Source organism: Pyrgilauda ruficollis, unplaced genomic scaffold, assembly GCF_017590135.1.
Source record: "Pyrgilauda ruficollis isolate IOZ18807 unplaced genomic scaffold, ASM1759013v1 scaffold2, whole genome shotgun sequence".
Lineage (NCBI taxonomy): Eukaryota > Metazoa > Chordata > Aves > Passeriformes > Passeridae > Pyrgilauda > Pyrgilauda ruficollis.
In genome coordinates, this window is record NW_024519206.1 from 16,762,749 (window position 1) to 16,781,163 (window position 18,415).

At 38.0% G+C, this 18,415-nt stretch overlaps 1 protein-coding gene across 2 annotated transcripts in view; it reads left to right on the forward strand.

Annotated features, from left to right (window-relative positions):
• Nucleotides 1–16,161, forward strand: part of LOC121353182 (ubiquitin-conjugating enzyme E2 E2) — a 206,337-nt gene extending 190,176 nt beyond the window's left edge. For both annotated transcript variants that reach the window (XM_041466791.1, XM_041466792.1), the window contains exon 6: nucleotides 15,347–16,161. In XM_041466791.1, the coding sequence (XP_041322725.1) occupies nucleotides 15,347–15,444 (98 nt within the window). In that variant the 3' untranslated portion in view covers nucleotides 15,445–16,161. The remainder of the gene's footprint in view (nucleotides 1–15,346) is intronic.
• The last annotated feature ends 2,254 nt before the right edge of the window (nucleotides 16,162–18,415 follow it).

Consider the following 18,415-nt stretch of genomic DNA (forward strand, 5'->3'; position numbering starts at 1 on the left):
GCTGGAGCATTTGGCTCTGAGTAGGAATTTGGCTGACCTGTGGTCACAGCTCTGCTATTTGGCTTCCATGTTCCAACTTTAAAATAGCTACCCAGCCCTAGGTAATGAACAACAGGTCCATGCTCCTCACCACTCAGCAGCCTGGATGTATCTTTGTTTCTCTCCATTATTCCATATATCTCAATCTAGCAGGAAGCATGTAGCATGTTCCTCCTCACCTGGTGCTTCCCCGTAGCAGAGGCTGCTTTCTGTCAGTGCTGGTTCACATCAGGTGTTCCTTCTGCAATTTTTTAGACTTCCCAATTATTGTTCCTTCTCTTCCCATCACCCCCAGTTGTGAAATGAATTTAGGAACTCTGGATGACAGCAAGTTCAAGGGATGGGCCACTTCTCATTTTCCTCATTCTTATAATTTTTTTCCTTAAAGCCATAATCTGCATGTTTTGCTACTATCAGAAACTGCTTGAGTCCAATCTGAATTTTTTTCTTTTTCATTTAACATCTTATCAGCTTTGTTCAGTTTATCAAAAAGGACTCTTGGGCTTTCCTCTGCCCAAGTACATGCTGTTGTGGTTTCTAGTGAAATTTTGTTTCCTTTTTGAACATCTTTGTCAAGACATATAGAAGACAGGAAAACTATAAGTACTCCTTATAAATACTCATTAAAATTATAAATATTCTTTAATAATCCATATTTGAGTTGAATTGTCAAATGTGATGAATATTCTGGAAAATGACTGAAACACTTTTAATTTGGTAAAACAATATTAATTTGGCCAATTTTATGAGACCGGCTAAGCTGTGGTACTTTGATTCTTTCCTGGCACCCACAGGCTACCAGGTGCAATGTCAACACAGTACTATCAGACATACAACAAAACAATCTCATTTTCCCATATATCCTTTTTGTAAGCAGCAGAGGGTCATGTAAACAATAAAATTGCTCTGTTGTCTGAGATTATTTATATTCTTTAGCTTGGAGCTGTTTTTTTCCCTTTTCTTCATAGTTTGTATACTGTACTCTGTCAGGAAGTGGGCAGTTTTCTGGGCTGTTTCAACACAATGGAAAATGCTGTCTTTGTATCTGAAGCAGGAAAATACTGTATGCCATGTCACTCAAGCATGGCAACAAGTAACACAGAGTAAATGAAAATTGAAGCAGCCAGGAATCAGTTCAGGGAATAATGGTTTTTGGTTTGTTCTGAGATGCGGCATAACCTTTCTGCTCCTTTTTACGTCTCTGGTGTGAGTTGTCTCCAGACGAGATGAGCTCGCTCAGGAGGCTCTGGCTCAGCAAAGACAAAGTGCAGTGTGGGGTTGCTCTGGTGCCTCGGTGCTGCTGGATGGGGAGCAGAGCAAATGGATGTTTGGCATAAAGGCCATCCTAAGAAGTTGTCCTAAGGGAGCATGAAAGGAAAATGCACCATAAAACTGATGGGGTTTGTTCTGCTCTCAGTGAGTGCAGAATGACTTCGTCAAAGATGGGGCTGTCTTGAGAAAAACATGAGCAAAGAGATCTCATCAACTGCGACAATGTTCTTTTTGCAAGGAAGTACTTGTGTATCTATACATACTGTATGTTCCCCTCCCTGTTTTGCAGAACCTGCTACATAGGTAAATTTACATATTTGCACTGATTGTATCACAGAATCTGGAGCTGATATTTACAAATTCTTGGTAGTCCATCAGTGCTTTCTCCTTCCATTCCGTTTAAAAGATACTGTGCTATACTAGTTATGCTGCAGTGTGCATACAATATTAACTTCTATTCTATAGTTTGAATCACTTGCAGCTTCTCATACTCTGAGCTGAACACGCAGTACCAATATGTTAAAGGCATTCAGGCACCTAAAGCTGCTGGCTGACAGCTGACAGGGTTTTCAGTACTTCCCATGGGATTTACACATCTGAAGTCTCACTAGGAGCCTCTCAGCACTGCCAGGAAGAGACTTGCTATACATCTGGTCTTTAAATATTTGCAGACACATGCACCTATATATCTTCAACTCTGTGGACATGATCTATAAACATGGTATTAAACAGATGTAAATGCAAGAAATGCAGCATCACGTTATGAAAATTGCATATAGATATGCATTGAAATAGAATTAATTTCTTTTGCCATGAAAAGCAGATGAAACCGTTACAAGATTTGTTCTTATCAGTTGACTAAGTCCCCTCAACATGAACTCATAACTGTGGGGATTATTATAACAGCAGGGAAAACATTTGTGAACTGTCATCCCTTTAGTAGTTCTCAGGAAAATATGTCTTGGAATATCTCCTAATTATGTGTGCAGGGGGAGGAGGCTTGGATCAGGATTACTATTGATGTTGGCCTAAATCGTTGCTCTTTTCAGTTGCACTTTGACAACACCTTATGGGTAGAAGACTATTATTTGTGAGCATAGAGGCTTTTAGTGTGTTTAGATTTAGGCTATTCAAAACTCACAAGACTTCATTAAAAAGATTAGCACAACTATAGAGGTAAGATTGTTTAGAAATACTTTGTTTTAAACCCCCCATTATGGTTTCAGAAGTCTACAGTCTGTTTAATTTTTTTTTTTTTTTTTCTGAAAAGTGTCTGGAAATATTTACATGAGAAAATTGGTGGGTTTATGTAATTTAGAAAGTGAATGGTAGGGATTATTTTTAAAAATAAAATCTGGATTTTGTGGTATCCAAGGCATGATGCAGTCATTAGCTATAGCTCCACATGCCAGTCACACACACGCTTACCCTGTTCCTTTTTTTTTTCTGATGTATCTGGAGCTCTGCAAAGAATAATGAGTAGAAGGAGTACAGTGACTCTCTAGCAGAAGACCAGTGCTACTCACTGAGTCAGGTACATTACCTGCAACTGCTCATCCCTCAGTGGTTCAGAGAAAAGTGTAAAAATCCCTCAAAGCACTTTACTCACACAGTAATACACAGGAGAGGAAACTCCCTCTTAGCCACAGCTAACAGATTATGTGCTGAAGCATGACCTTCATGCCTTTGCAGTGGTAGCACAGGTGGTGCATGGCTACCAAGTTTTCTAATTCTTTTTTGAGTTCCCTAAATCACCTTCTAGTATTCCTACACTATACTTTTTGTGTGTGCTTAACAATTTGATGTATGAAGCGTCTTCTTCTTTTAACTTTTGCTAAATGTGTTGGGGTTTTGTTTGTGTTCCTTTCTTGCCATGGAAAAGATGAACAAGACCACTTTTTTTTTTTTTTCTTTACCAAATTATCTGTCACAACTTTTTTTGTGGATTTTTTCCATCTCGAAGAAATCACCTTAGACTTCAACCATTCCTTAAATGGAAAAGCTTTGACCACGCTATTAAAGATTTCGTATCCTTTTCAGTAATATTTCTGCTCCTAATTTGTTTTTGCTTAAGGAGATGTGAGAAAAATTGAACTTCAGACACAATAATACCCAACCATCCATTTATTAAATGTCATCTGATTAAATCAGAGATTGACTAAAATCCAAATCAGTAAAGAGGTTTTGTACATCTGTGACAAGAAATAAATGTAAAGGGATGTAACTGGCACTCATAAGAAAAAAGAGTCTTGTCACAACACTTAACTGTTCCTAATTTTTATTATTCCTCAGAAAGGGTTTCTAGAACATCTAAAATACAGTCTTATCACAAAATGGAAGTAAAGCTAGAAAAATATACACCTGACTTTTGGGTTTGGTTTTTTTTACATAAAACTCATGAAAGCTATATGATAGATATACATACTTGGCTTTTAAAAGTTGGTTATTTCTGCTCAAGTTTCTGCACAGAGTTTCTTTAAGCTTAGGCTCAACCATCATTAAATTCAAAGTCCTTGAGAAAATGCCTGAGTGATGGATGCTACAAATGCAAAAGGTTACAATTCATTTTCTTTCCAATTAACATGTATAATTTAAAATACTACCAGTGGAGGTTTCCTACGCCCATTAGCTCAGAGAGAAGACAGGTACTCCAGTGCATACACGTAACAAATCTTTGCATGAACCAAGACCAAAATAAGTCAGCAACATTAAATGTTTACCAATGTGAAGTATTTAAATAAAGCTCTTCGTTATTTCTCATCTATAAAATACAGATTTCTAGCTTAATTTCAATGAGCTCCAATATAAAAAGCAAACTGCCTTTTAGAATACATTCTGATATTATGCAGTCATTATATATATTTTCTTTGTTTCATGCAGGTTTTGTCTGCCAATACAGACATGTCTTTAATCACATTGGAATTTTTTTTTTAATGAAGTAGATACATCACTTGCAGGCTTAACCCATTCTACTGAATATATTTTTCTCACTAATATAACTGTAAATATTTAAAGGAAAAATACATAAAACTAGAGAATCAATAGATTTAGACATCACATTCTAACTTCATAATAACTTAATCTAATATTCATTATTCCCAGTCAGTAAAAATAGCTCAAATCTGGATGGACTAAACTGGCATCAGTCCTGCTGAGCTTTTATACTCCAGATTTTTCATTTAGACTTTGTTCCATTTTTCTAAGTGGGGGTTTGTTTTGTGTGTTTGTTGATTTTCTTTTTCTCTGTGTACCTTTTTTAATATGAAGACAAGAACAGATTTTAAAATTTCTTGCCATACGTTTCCAGCTTCCTAAGAACCACCCTCAGGACCCTAATTAGCACAACTATTTTTAAGACTGATTTTTCCTGTTCCTAAAATACAATTATTTTTGTTTCACCATAGAAGTCACACTGCTCCACATTCTTTAAGCTGCTGAAAGGAAGCTTGCTACATTTGGCTAACAGATTCCCAATAAGTAGAGTCAGTCCTGAAAAGCAAAATTTATAAGCTTGGATATGTTAGCTAGCAAATCATTTAGTCTCTCACTTTCTTGCATAAGATTTCAGAAATTAGTATTCCTGAGTCATTCAGATTCTACCTTCAGAGATGATTTACACCGCTGCAAGACATGTCTCTCATATTTTGCATGGCTAATTTTCTACTTTATTCATCAGGGGAGGAGGAAACGGTTGTTTGTTTTTTACAGTTCTGCAGATCTATCAAAGGCAATAAATAAAACAAATTATATGCAGTCTGTGTTTCAGAATCCCTATTTTCACAGCAAATTAAGTTCAGGTGCGTTAGATGGAATTGTAGACAGTTACTTAAATACCAAAATATATGGTGCAATTGTCCCAAATTTAAGGATGGGCTGTACTGTAAGATTTCATATTCATGTGGAGTACAGAAATAGAGCTTTGATTAGTAAATTGTTTGTAGAATTTTCCATCTGTACAAGGCTTAGAAAAAGGCCCTTCTGTGGAGTGGAGCATTTACAACTTCAAGATGAATTTGATTTCAGAAAATTCTCAGGGTCTGGAATCCTTGTTGCTTGGGTGTTTATAATATTGATTAGATAAAGTGGCTGTATAAAGTGGCATGAAAGTAGAACTTACTGTGAGACATAATATTATACTAGCAGAAGGAATTCCTTAATAACCTTTTGTGTCTTCTTCATCTCTACCTTGCATAGCTTTTTTCTACAGCTCAATCTCAGAACTCTTTATGCCAATGCCTGAAATCATTTTGCAACGTGATTATCATTTAGTCAGGCATGCCAGTGGAGTCAATGTGACCCCTCAGGCAGGAAAGATAAGATTTCCAAATAGTTATTTTAACTGTTACTAAATAAGAAATTATTGCTGTAAAATATCACAAATTGAATCTTTTTTCAACATTGCCATGTGACTTCATTGCAACTAATACAGGAGTAAAACTTGCCTACATGATGAGTGCTACTTATTTTTTTTAACCTGTTTTTTCCTTCTAGTCCTATTAGAACCTGTTCATAATTGGGCCTAATTATATTCATGTTCTGAAGTTAATCTAGAAGTGGATAGTCCAGTTGGTTGCTAAAATGGGCTTGTTTCCTCACTCACCTGCTGATTCCTCAGTCATTACCTGTGTAGGTAGGGAAGGGAGAGGCCTGACTGCTTTTTGTGTTATTGGGTAACAGTAGGAGGTGTGCTCATGCAAGGCACACCTAACTTCCTATTCCTGTTCCAATGGATGTTCAGCCTGCCACGGGATTTCAGGCCCTGGGCTATGAAAGGGTTTCATTTAGTAGGCCTTTAAAAGGGATAAAATTTTCACTAACCCCGTCTTTTGTAAATAAAGGCCTCTTGTATTCTTTTGACATTTTTATGGGATTCTTAATAGCAGTTTTGGATTTAAATTTGACAAATTAATAATAAAGTTTGGATTTACATTTGACAAATTAGTGATGAGATTTAATTGGACGAGAAGGGGAAAATCAGATTAAACCAAAATAAGCAGCATTCATAGCAGATGTAGGCTTTTCTATTTTCTAAGAATGAATTGCAATAAAGGTATAAAGGGATAGATTCAAGAGCAGGATTCAGATGATTTCTGCATCTGACCTAAAATGGGTATGTTTAAGTTGAAGATTTTTGATATTACTCACATTCAAACACTCTTCTAAGAGTGAAAATGGCTTTAGGACTCATTTTTCCCTTAGTGTCTAGAAGCCTCTCAGTGTCTAAAAGACCAGACCATGCAGTAACACCTCCTTCCTTCCTGTCCTCTGCAAGTCCACAGGTAGGTGGATCCTGCAGGAGCTCCTGGTTTTCTTGCAGAGCAATCTACCTTTGGTACGTGTGATTGTACGATGTCTAATCCCTCACAAAGCATGGTCACAGAGTGTAGCTTTACCCTCAGTTGCTTAGGGCTTAAACTGTTTGCTCAGGATGTGTAAGACCCATAGGTCAAGCCTTTGCCTGGAGGAGGTGATTAGTGGGAAATAAGGAGAGACAAATCCAGAGGAAAACTGGTTCCATTATTTTTAGACGGAAGAAATGCCAAACACACGAGCATTCCTACAGAATGCTATCCCTCTCTCAGTGAATCTTCTGACACATGAAAAAAATCACATCCACGGTGCTTTTCTGAAAATACACTTATGACCCTATGGATAAAAGCCAGTTTAATTATGGGTCTTAGCATTTTGGTTGCTTGACAACATGTTGAGATCTGAGGGCTGTGATTTTCTTTTATCCACTCACAGCCATCTTCCACAAGGTAAATGCATATTGCTGTAGCTTCTTCAAATTTTATCAAACCACATGCCATGTAATGTCTTTCAAATTAAGTTCTACAGTTACTAACACCATTTTATTAATTTTTTTCTAATAGCAACGACTGCTTCCCAATTGAGTAAGTTATTATGAACAGACACATTGCTAATGTATCTGTGCTTTTAATATTGAGACGCATCCAAGCATCGAAGTGAAGTGTGTTATTTTAGAATTTTAATTGTTCCAGCATACTGGCACATCTAATAGGTGCATGTTCTTCCTTAATTAAAGACAACTCTTCAAGATCAGTACACTGTGCCTCGCTGATCCATGATTGCCTCAGCTAACTCCCAGTCAGCCAGTAAAGTTTATAGAAATCCTGCTAAAAACTGAAGACTGAAAAAAAAATCTTTCTCTTTAAACAAGAATGATTTCCCTTGGCAAGATACAGAGATGAATCACTGCCAACACTTTCATTTAAGAGCTGCGTTAATAAAATTGGGCCAGATAATACTCCTTATTTCTGAAACATCTTTTTCTTAGGCAGCCTCATATTTCACATGGGTCTGTGGTAGGTAGCCTGACAGCAATCAAACACAAGTCTAGAGAGAGGAATGAATTTCTCCCTCCATGCTTACAAAATGGATATTTTAGTAAATGGATGTTTCCTAAACTAGATTTGCAGAGCTCTTTTATTTTTGAAGGTAGGTAACATTTTTTCCTCCAGACAACAGTTTGGACATTGTAATCAACTCACGTATGCCTTAATATTTGTGTAACTGCAATCATTGTGCAAACTTAACAGAAGTCAAATGTATTTCTGGCAATCCTATAGAGCTCAAAATTTCAAGTCAAGTCATGGACGGCAGCCTTTTTTGTGATGTACATCTGTATAGCCACATTTATGAAGGTATCTAGATACCTTGCCTGGGTGATGGAAAAGCTTTAGTCCAGCTTTACAGATGGGAAGCTAAAGCACCACTGTAAGACCACTTGACTTTCTTTCTATATATGTTAGAAAGTTTCTATTGAATGTTGAGAAGTGAGCAGACAAATCTGTAAAACTAGTTCCTGAAATGAGAAGCAGACTTCATTATATGTCATATGGTTTCTACTGTGAACTGTAATTTCTAAAACTGATACTAGCTTCACTGACTTTTTCCTAGTAGACATTTGATCTTTCTAGAATGTGCTCCTTTCTCCTCTAGTGAGAACCATTTTTATTTACTGAAAAAACTAATTTTATTTGTTCTCTTTTTGTAATACAGTGTTCATTGATCACTTTATCATTCTTCTGCATTGCTTTCAAAGAGCCCCGCAGATGGTTAAATACGTTCTACGTGGACAGTTGAAATTGTGATTTTGTGAAAGTTGGGAATAAATTGTAGTTCAGCTTGTAGGCTGTGTAAAGCAATTCAGAACCCTGCTTCCACCCTTTGTTCTGCCTTGAATCACGCTGTTGTTCCAGCTCGTGCGCGTGTGTTGATCAGGCTCCCGACCGCGAGCTCGTTTTATTGCTGCACAAACAGGGATTAGCGCTGCCGCGCTCCTTTTCACTCGTGCCCTGGGTTTCAGCACTCTTTTCAAAGGTGAAAGGTTAGTGGAGTAATTCAGTGGGCCACTTCACCTGTCTCTGCCCCCAAAGAATTACTTACTCTCTGCATTATTATTAATGATAGCAAAAGAGAGCAACACTGCCGCTCTAAGATCACTGAGGGATGCTGTGATGCATTTCACATATCTCATTTTCTACATCAAGACCCACAGTATCCTTCACATGGTCTTCTAGCACTTCACTGAGTTTGAAACAGGTGATATGTGGCTAACTATGAAAACTTTCCAAGGCAAAGTGACACAATAAATAAAATTACTCACAAACAATTCATCTTCTCTTAATCACTTCCTCTTGGAGTGCTAAATTGTTCTGTGACATATTTGGTGTAGCATGTCTCACGCTGCCTTTGCAGTTTTCACTGACTGGTCTTTTTATTACACTAACCTGGATACCACTGAAAACAACATAAGAAAGTATAATTACATATTAAATAATTTTTAAATTAAGTTTAAGTGTGGTTTTGGTGTGAATCAAACTGTCACCATTTGCTCTTAAGAAGACTGGTGTTTTGGTGAGGTATTTAGTTTCTGTGCTTGTCCCAGTCCTAACCTTTTTTTTTTTTTTTTTTTAGTTTGCCTTTTGGGTCTTAAAGATTGGTACAATAATAAAATCAACAAAAATTGGATTCTGAAATCTTGGCTTTCACTGCAAGCCAGTGTGGGAATATATTCTGTCCTGCACTGCTATTTGCAATCAAAGCACCAAACAAAATGTAGTGACTGAAAATAAGAACTTTTATTCTGGAGAGGTTTGGTTTTGGGGTAACCAATCCTGCCTGTACTGCTGTATAAAGATGACTCCAATGCAGGTATCCTGTAGCTCACATACAGAACACATCTACTTTTCCTTAAAAAAAAGAGCTGAAGCATGCCACATTTTTTTAACTGAAAAATAAATACAGCATAATATCTCATAAGAGAGGCTGTCCTAAAAGAAACAAACAAAAAGTAGTATTCCCTAAACCAAAAACTCTTCTAAATGTGTAACTGAAGTTAAAATAACTAGAAAATTACTTGTTTCATGTCACACATCCAGTCCAAAGAATAGGAAATGTTTAATTTTTGCTGACTGCTGTTCCAGTACAGGTAGTTCTGTAGATCCTCTCAATGGGGTGCTCTCACACCTATGAGCATGGAGTCATTTTGTTCAGGAGAAGGAATAAGACCTTTCAAATTGCATCTAATCTTTGGAAATTCTTCCACTTTAATTCTGCTCTTCAGATGGAGCCCAACTCTTTACAGCCTGATACAAAGCTGAATCTAAACTGGACCAAGAAAAAAAAGTACATTCTAAATATGTGGCTGAAGAAACTGTGAAGTTTTTATAGGGCTGTGGTTTTTTTTAGGTTTTAAGGTACTCCAGAAATCTTCTGAGAACCCACTTGTGGTGATGTAATAACTGGCTCCATCAGCTGTTCTCTATTAAAACTGCAAAATACTGCAACGGAAATAAAATTCTACTTTATAAATGCTCATAAAAAATATATAAAATGCATACAAACACCCATAATGTACGTTTTAAGTCTAAATGTGTGTCTCTTTAACCATGTTGGCATTACCACTTGGAATTTCATTGCATATTGTGTGGTTGATGGGGAAGGCACATTGAAATCAAGCTGTTAAACACACCATCTCCGTTTTTTATTTCACTAGAGTATGTTTGCTATATTTTTAAAAGAGCATTGCAAAGCCCAGGAGATGAATTCTGCTCTGAAATTGCTATTTGCTGACATAGAAATAGCTGTAAAAATACAAGCTGAGAAAAATACCGTGTAGCAATATATTTTCATTTATTTGGGGGGAAAGTAGTTTTTAAGGAAGAATTATAGTCTGCCTTCTGAATGATAAAGCAGTTTAACTAGCATTAAACACAGCTGAAATTTTGTAATGACCAAACCTCAGCTCATCCAAATCCCCAATAGCATTAACTCCCTAGAATTGAACTGTAAATTTGATTAGCCTTACAATAGACATGTGACACAAATGTTCTTCCTTAGACAGTCATATTAAGTGGCTGCAAAAGAAGATGACAAGGTATTGTCAAGCAGTGCATCCAACCTTTTTAAGCTAGGGACAAGCTCCAGCTCACCCAGCTTTCAAAATAACATAAATACAGGGCAGTTTCATGAATTCTAATATAACATGAGGATTACATATGGTGAGGTGAGGAGGGATTTAGCAGCTGCAGTCTTGCTGTAAATCATCCAGAAGATTTTTTTCATAGCCTAGTTCTTTAGATTGACATTTTCCTTGTAAACTACGTTGCTGAACCATAGCTCCTGTCCTTGCCTGTATAATATGGTGCCTTTTTTATACATTTTCGTTACTCATACACTGTCCTCTGATGTGAAATTTGATCCTGTAATTCCTGGTGTGTTAATATTTTGCATGGAGTTAATCAGAGTACAGGATAAAAAATTTCCTTCACACAAGTTAAAGGTTATGGAGGCATCCTAGGGTGGGGTTTTAGAAGGAACAGTAAATTACAAGGCCTAAAGATTTCTGGGTCCACAGAGTTGCAGCAGCTCCTCCAGGCTGACACAGCCACCAGCACCCCAAAGGCTGGGAAGCCCATTTCTGCCCACAGGACAGAGAGGGAGCTGTGCACAGAGGGTGCCATCCCAGCTCTCAAGCCAGACACCACACATCTGGTGATCTCCTACCAGGCCATGAGTTGCATAGATATGCTTTTTTATTAATTTATTGTTGGTTTATTTTAATTTCACAAGATTGTTTCAGCAACACATTCCTGGCACAGCTTTATATTCCTATCCCCTGGTAATTGTTGTCATTTGGACACAGTCCTGTTTAGAGTAAAATTCTGAAATTAACCCTGACTCATTGATGAATCATGCTACTCCTTTAAGGAAAAAAAAAAAAAAAAAAAAAAACGACATTAAAAACTAGAGCAGTTGACTAGTTATAGAAACAAATTTCTAGCATCAAGATTAAAACCACAGATATATGCAAATGGAAAATAAGAAAGCTTTCTGGTAGTGGGAAATGGAAACAAAAGAGAAATGTTGTTATGAATTTTGAGATCCAATTTTTCTTTTCATCTCTTAATTAGATAGTTTATGCAGTGGATGTTTTATAGATACATATTTGGCCTTACTAATGGATATTTCACAATAACCCTTAAACAGTGCAGCACCAGGTGGTGCTCAACCATGTGCTACATAGCATAGGGGGGTAAATGGGGACCATTGTTACTTCCTCATACTTGGTGTTTTGTAGAATTTCTTCCTCTTACTTGATATTTTGTAGGACTTGGGCACTATAACAAAGGCTTGTGCATGATGGCAGTTAAATCTTTTAATTGTTTTAATTAAGATGCTGCAATGTATCTTGCAATCTCTGTGTTACGGCTCGCCACAGCAAATTATGTAGCAGTGGTGACTCGTGACTCATGGAGTGTTGAGAGCTGTGTCTCCTTGGACCTGCTGGCTGGAGCTTCCCACACAGCTGCAGGGAGAGACCAATGGCATTTCTGGAGCTCACACACTGTCCTTACATCCCATGGCAAAAATGCAGTGTGCTGCCTCAAATTGGTCGCTGCGCCCCTGCTTGGGTGGCTCTGGTCTGAAGTTTACATTTGCCTCCTCACCAGCTGTCCTGGCTTCCCAAACAAAGCAGTTGTGCCTCCTGATGGCTTTATGGCTTCACAGCAACTGCTAAAATAAGCCAGTTCTTGAAGCACCTATTAAAGTGTCCTTTTTAAAGTCCTCATACATATTTACGTGTGACACAGCTCCAGACCCTCTGAGAGACATGTGAAATAGCTGAGCCTCGCTGTCGATAACTATTTTTTCTATTCCTTGAAAGAAATTCCTTGCTCTCAAATGAGCAAGTGGCTTTCCCAAACAGTGGATTTGGTTTTTTATTCAATATTGTTATAACCAACAAAACACACAGCCTGACTGAAAAAAATCAATGTCGTTGCTGTAATTACTGAAAGTACCTTTTAGTAGTGTTCGCTTTGCAGCTGGCTGTGGGTGCAGCTGGTCCTGCTCATGTTACAGCAAGCAAGGACCTCTCTTTGCTTCCACAGTCCTGCTTCATACAGACAGACCCCGGTGGAGGGAGGCACTGGCTTGGGGGAAGCACCTGAGATGATTGATAGTTGATTCTCAGGTCACTCAGCAGGAATTTACACACCTACAACCAAAGCTGTGTATACCTGAGACATCTGACAGGCCATCACCTCCACTCTTTCAGCTGCCAAACAAAACACTGCAGAGACAAAGGTTCGAGCACACGGATAAATACACAGCCCAGTTCTTTACATTACTGGACTTGAACAGATTTCCACACTTTACCAAGAATACCTCTCACTGATTCTCTCACCCCAAAGGAAAGGAGACATCGTCCCATGCTGGAAGGAGGTTGGGGGAAGAGCCTGTACCTTCCAAAGCCTTGTAAAGATGTATGATTTTGAAATACTTTCTTGCTCCTAAAAGGAGATATAGATGAAACCTCACACTAGGAAGCCAAACATTCTAATTATCATCGAGGTTTGGGGATGATGATGTGATCCTCAGTAGCCTTGCAGTATATCAAGGAAATCAATTTACAGCTCTCAATGCGAAAGACATGCTTTCTCAGAAACATTCATCCTGCACATGAAAAAACTTCCAGATTTGAACTAGATAAACCTTTACTAGAGCACATCACTGTTCACTGACTCATACAAGGTTTTATAAAGATCTCAGAGGCACCACTTTAAATACACACTAAACCTCAATAAGAACTTGCCGCATTCCAGATGGTAACGCTGTGATATTCCTGCAACCCTTCCCAGCCAGATGCTTCAGAGGCCAAACCCCACCTTCCCCTACAAGCATGAAAACCAGGATATGCTTCAAATTTTGCTTCAAAGATTCCTTTCAAGTTCAGCCCTTAGTCTCCATTTTTCCACAAGTGTGTGGAAGTATTTCTTTGCACAGGGGCTTTGTGTCCGAGGAGAATGTGGGAATTTGCAGCAGCGCTCTCACACTCATCCCCAAGCTGCCATTACACTATGACAAGGTTTTCCTAGGCTGTTTAGGGAAATATTTTGCAAAGAGAAATGTTTCCCTTTTCTATTGCTCAGGTTCCCCATTTACCCGGCAGTGCTTCTCAAACCTCATTCCAGCCACAAATAACTTTTTGCTACGTAGACTGTTAACCTCCTGTTTGCACAGGACAAAATCCCTCAGAAAATCCCCTATGGAGTTTTTCTTCCTGGCTGTGGATGTAAAGGTGATATACTTTCCAGTCTACAACTTTTATACTCTATCTCAGACTCTATCTTAGATACACTTCTTTTACACACATGCATGTAAAAATCATCAAGTCCAGTGACTCAGTGACCTCCTCTGGATATATTAAGATGTTAAAGGTAAGCTCATGCAGTAAGTGTTTGAAGGACTGAGACTGCAGGGAATTGGTACACTGCAGTCACAGTGATAATTTGTCTTACTAATTTAGAAGGTGGAAACTTAACATTCAAATCATGGGCTCTTCCTGAAAGTGCAGGTTATGCATGGAAAGCAAAAGAACCTTTTTTTAGTAGATATTACTCACTAATATTCGGTGAGATTGGCAGTCAGCCAATCAAACGATTTTTGGCTAAGCCAACGTGTTTCCCTTATCATAAACTCTTATCATCAACAACCAAACAAAAAAGCCCAGATTTACTCTGCTTGACAGAAGGCCTGACATCTTGTCCCGGGAAATTCCGTGGTTAACGGTGCAAGCACCATGCTCAGATTACAACTGTACCGAGAAAGCCGATGCTCAGATTGTTCAGTGGCACCATCTCCAGACAACAGCAAAGCTGATTAATACCTGGCTTTCACAAGAAGTCATCTTCATCTGTCCCAAGTCAGGGAAAAGTGTGGTATCAGTGCCTCTGAACTTGCATGGTACAACCTAAGAACATTTACTGTCACAGCAGAAATACCAAGATATCAAATATCCCCTCAAAAAAGGGGGAAACTATAAATTTTGTATGCTTAAAATGAGAAAAAATGTTGTCTGAAAAAAGAAAAAAGTTGATGAAATACAGTCATTTGTGGGAATGTCTTGTGTTGTTTTATTTAGGGGACTGGTTGGTTTTGATTAATTATTTGTGAAGTAATTAGTAGATCCAAACCATATCCTGCAGCATTCTGGCCATAGGAATGCTCAGAAAGATCCCATAAATTAAATTCAAAAATCCCAAAATTTGGAATTAACTTCTGTTGCTTTGAAAATAGTACTTGCTTCCCTAATTCCTTACATTTCTTTATGCTTCGAAACTAAAAGTATTTTAAAGAAAATGAAACAACATTCAACCTGATAATAGAATTAGAGCTCATCCTCTTCTTAGGTGAGAATATGAATAGTTGTGGGAGTCTAATACCGTAAATAAATTACATGACCTGAAGGTGAGTTTTAGCTAAAAAAAAAAATTATCAAAACATTTTTATGTGAGGTAGAACTTTATAAAAATGTTTATGAGACATGTATAGCTAATTGCCGTCCATCTCACCTTCATCTCCTTCCTTCCCTGCTTTGAAAACAAGGCTGGTTGTCTGAGGCACCTTATTAGACCTGAGAGACCTGAAGGAATGTGGATCTAAAAATAGCTTTTTTGTCTTCCCGGGGCTGACGTGCATTTCACGGTCTGTGTTTCCTTTTCAGCTGACCCCCTGGTTGGAAGCATTGCCACTCAGTATATGACTAACAGAGCAGAGCACGACAGAATGGCCAGACAGTGGACCAAGCGATACGCCACATAGGAACCTCCTCTAGGATTTGCTGGACCTGTGCAAGCACATTCACTAAGTGCATCAATAGCCCTTCCCTTCATTCTTATTTTTTATTAAATCTTGAACCATTTTGTGACAAAAGGTCGTCCTTACTTCCCTTTTTTGTTTGTTTGTTTCATTTTGGTTTATTTTTATTTTTATTTGTTCTGGGTTTTTTTGGGTTTTGTTTTTTTTTTTTTGTTCTGTTAACTTGAAAGTTGTTTCCCTCAAATGTAGACAGGGAATTTTGGTTATCAGTGCAAAGAATGTTGGATCTGTAATAGTATAGAGCTTTATCAGAAAGCTTTGTATTAATGTGTGGGGTTGGTTTTTTTTTCTTTCATGTGGTTTTGGGGAAAACAAACAAATTCAGAATTATATCTCATTTCTACTTAAATGTAGTGTTTAGGGTTATTTTTTTGTACTGAAGTCTTTAATGGTGGGTGCATGCTACTGGGAACAAGTTTTGTATAAAAGCTTAAAATCAAGAATCACTGTGCATTACTAAGACTGTGTTTATCACTAGCCTTCTGTTTCCCACACAAAAGGCTATTGCATTGAACAAATTAATATGTATTTTGATTTACTTAAAAAACAAAAAAAAAAAAGTGCTTGTAAATTTCTTAGGGACCTGCCACTTTTGACTGTGGATCAGTTGATGTACACTTGTATTATTAAAGCACTCAATAAAACACTGTGGCTGATAAATGCACTTCTTGCAGGACGGTGCTTTTGCGTTTATGCAGCATAGGCTGCTTAGTCCCCACATAATACAACTGCAGGTTAAAAAACTATTTTTAGACCTGAACTATTCACTTCTTCTCAACAATACATTTCTTAACTTAGAATTCTTCATTGTGTCTTTCTTCATATACAAACATCTTCCGAGTTTCAAGGCCTTTCTTTCATATGTCTGTGCTCAGCCTTGCTATTCAGAAGCCTCTTGCTGCATCTTTTACACTGTGGCTTCACTATATCCATCTTGTTACATTTAAAATGGTTGGCAATAAAAATAGCCTTGCAGTGAAAGCAGAATATTGATGTTGATTTTATACAGCAGGCCTCATTTTGCCTTTCTCCAAGCTCTTTGACTGTAAAAGCAACTGTTATTTAAAAAAAAAAAAATGAAGGTTTTCGATGGGAAAATTGAGCCCACTGCACCAATCATTCCCAGCACATTCAATGATAAGGGTATTTCTATTCAGATTTGACCTTCAGGCTAATTTTAGATATGCAGCCATGGAGGGAAAACTTCTACTTGGCTAAGGAAATGTGTGGGTGTTGTGATTTAGAAAATATATACTGTGATGCTGATAGCTGAATGTTCTTTGTGTTGCAAGGCCTATTGGAAAATCCCTGTCTCATATAATTAAATGTTACAGATGCTATATACAGTGCTTGCTTGCCCTCTCCCCTCTCTCCTTGCCTCTTATGTTTAAAGAAGATCTTATCTTAAAGAAGATACATTACAGCAGGGTCACTATAAACAGGGAGACAGGGAGACCAAATCCCATCACACTCCAGCCCCGTTCCACCGTCATGAAAACTAAAGCAGTCAAGGTGACACCACAGGGTGTCTCTACACCCACCACTGCATTGCTCAGCATTTCCAGGCTCTTTTGTTTTTCTCTTGGTCATTTGCTAATAAACTGAGCAGACATTCAGCTTCAATCTGCTGGTGAGTTGCCCTCTGCATGAAGAAAAGCTGAACGTTGACATAGCTGTAGATGGTCTGTAACTACCACCCCAAGAACCATGGGGATCTCAAAGAAATATCAGACTCCCTTGATCAAAGCAAACAGAGAGTCTTCTGCTGTCTGTAGAATCCATGTGTTTGCAAGCTCAGACATGCAACATTTTGAGGCCAATGGGTCCTAAATACAGACATGAAAGACCAATGACATTTCAAAAACAAAACAAAACACAAAACTCAGACTTCTCTGAACCAGAAGTTCTTACAGTTCAAAAGCCATGCACTTTGAATTTGCAGGTAAGTTGCCCTCTCTGTGAAGCTGTACAGTCACATTGTCTTGGAGAATATAAAATTACTCCCTTAAGAGCCATGAGGATCTCAAAGAAATAACAAGGACCAACCCACATTGATTAAAGCAGATGCAGAATCTTCTGGCCTCTGCAGGAGCCAAATTTTTGCAAGTCTGGCCATAAAACATTCTCCTCTGTTTGCAAATCTGCTCTATTTGCCTCCCAAGTAATTACTTTTCTTCATCTGCTAAACCTGGGAAATATGAAGCATTATTTAAAACCTGCTGTTGTTGCTGAGGAGAAATGAGCCATCCCCAACACAATTCAGTCTGCCAATAGAGGCCCAGTAAAAATAATGCATTGGCATAATCTCTTTTTCTCCTTTTTCTTCCCCCTTGGTCTAGGAGATAATTGCACTTTATTTTGTCTCACCTTTGCTCTACAGATAATTTCTAAATTTAGCTGATTCCTGCTTCTTCTTTTATGATAAATAATCTTTCTTGTTTCTTCTAGTTGGTGAAGTCTGTGTGCTGTTTTCAGACAGTGGGGTATGAAGATCTTCAAGTGACTTGCACATACTAAAACATTCAAGAGGCGACAGTTGGCCTAAAACCACATGCAAAGGCCATCAGTTCAGCAAATCTCAGTACTTTCTCAGGGACACACAAATGCTAAAGCTGGGACTTGTTCTTTAAAGACATCCTACAGCTGTTCTGAATTCAATTGCAATATCAAGTAAACAATATTTAATTTCCAGTAACCCTAGCTAAATGTCACTGTTCCATACCCTTTGAGTTCAACTTGGATGAAGCAGAAATCAGGGAGCTCTCCAAGCTCCTTTTCCCATTCACAGATTACTGAAGTGGTGTTCACATCCCCCTGTCCAACTGACCAGCTGATTTCCCTCTTCAGAAAATTGCAGAACAACAATGCTTAAATCAAGGTTCCCAAAATCGTACTGTATTTTCAGAGATAGCAT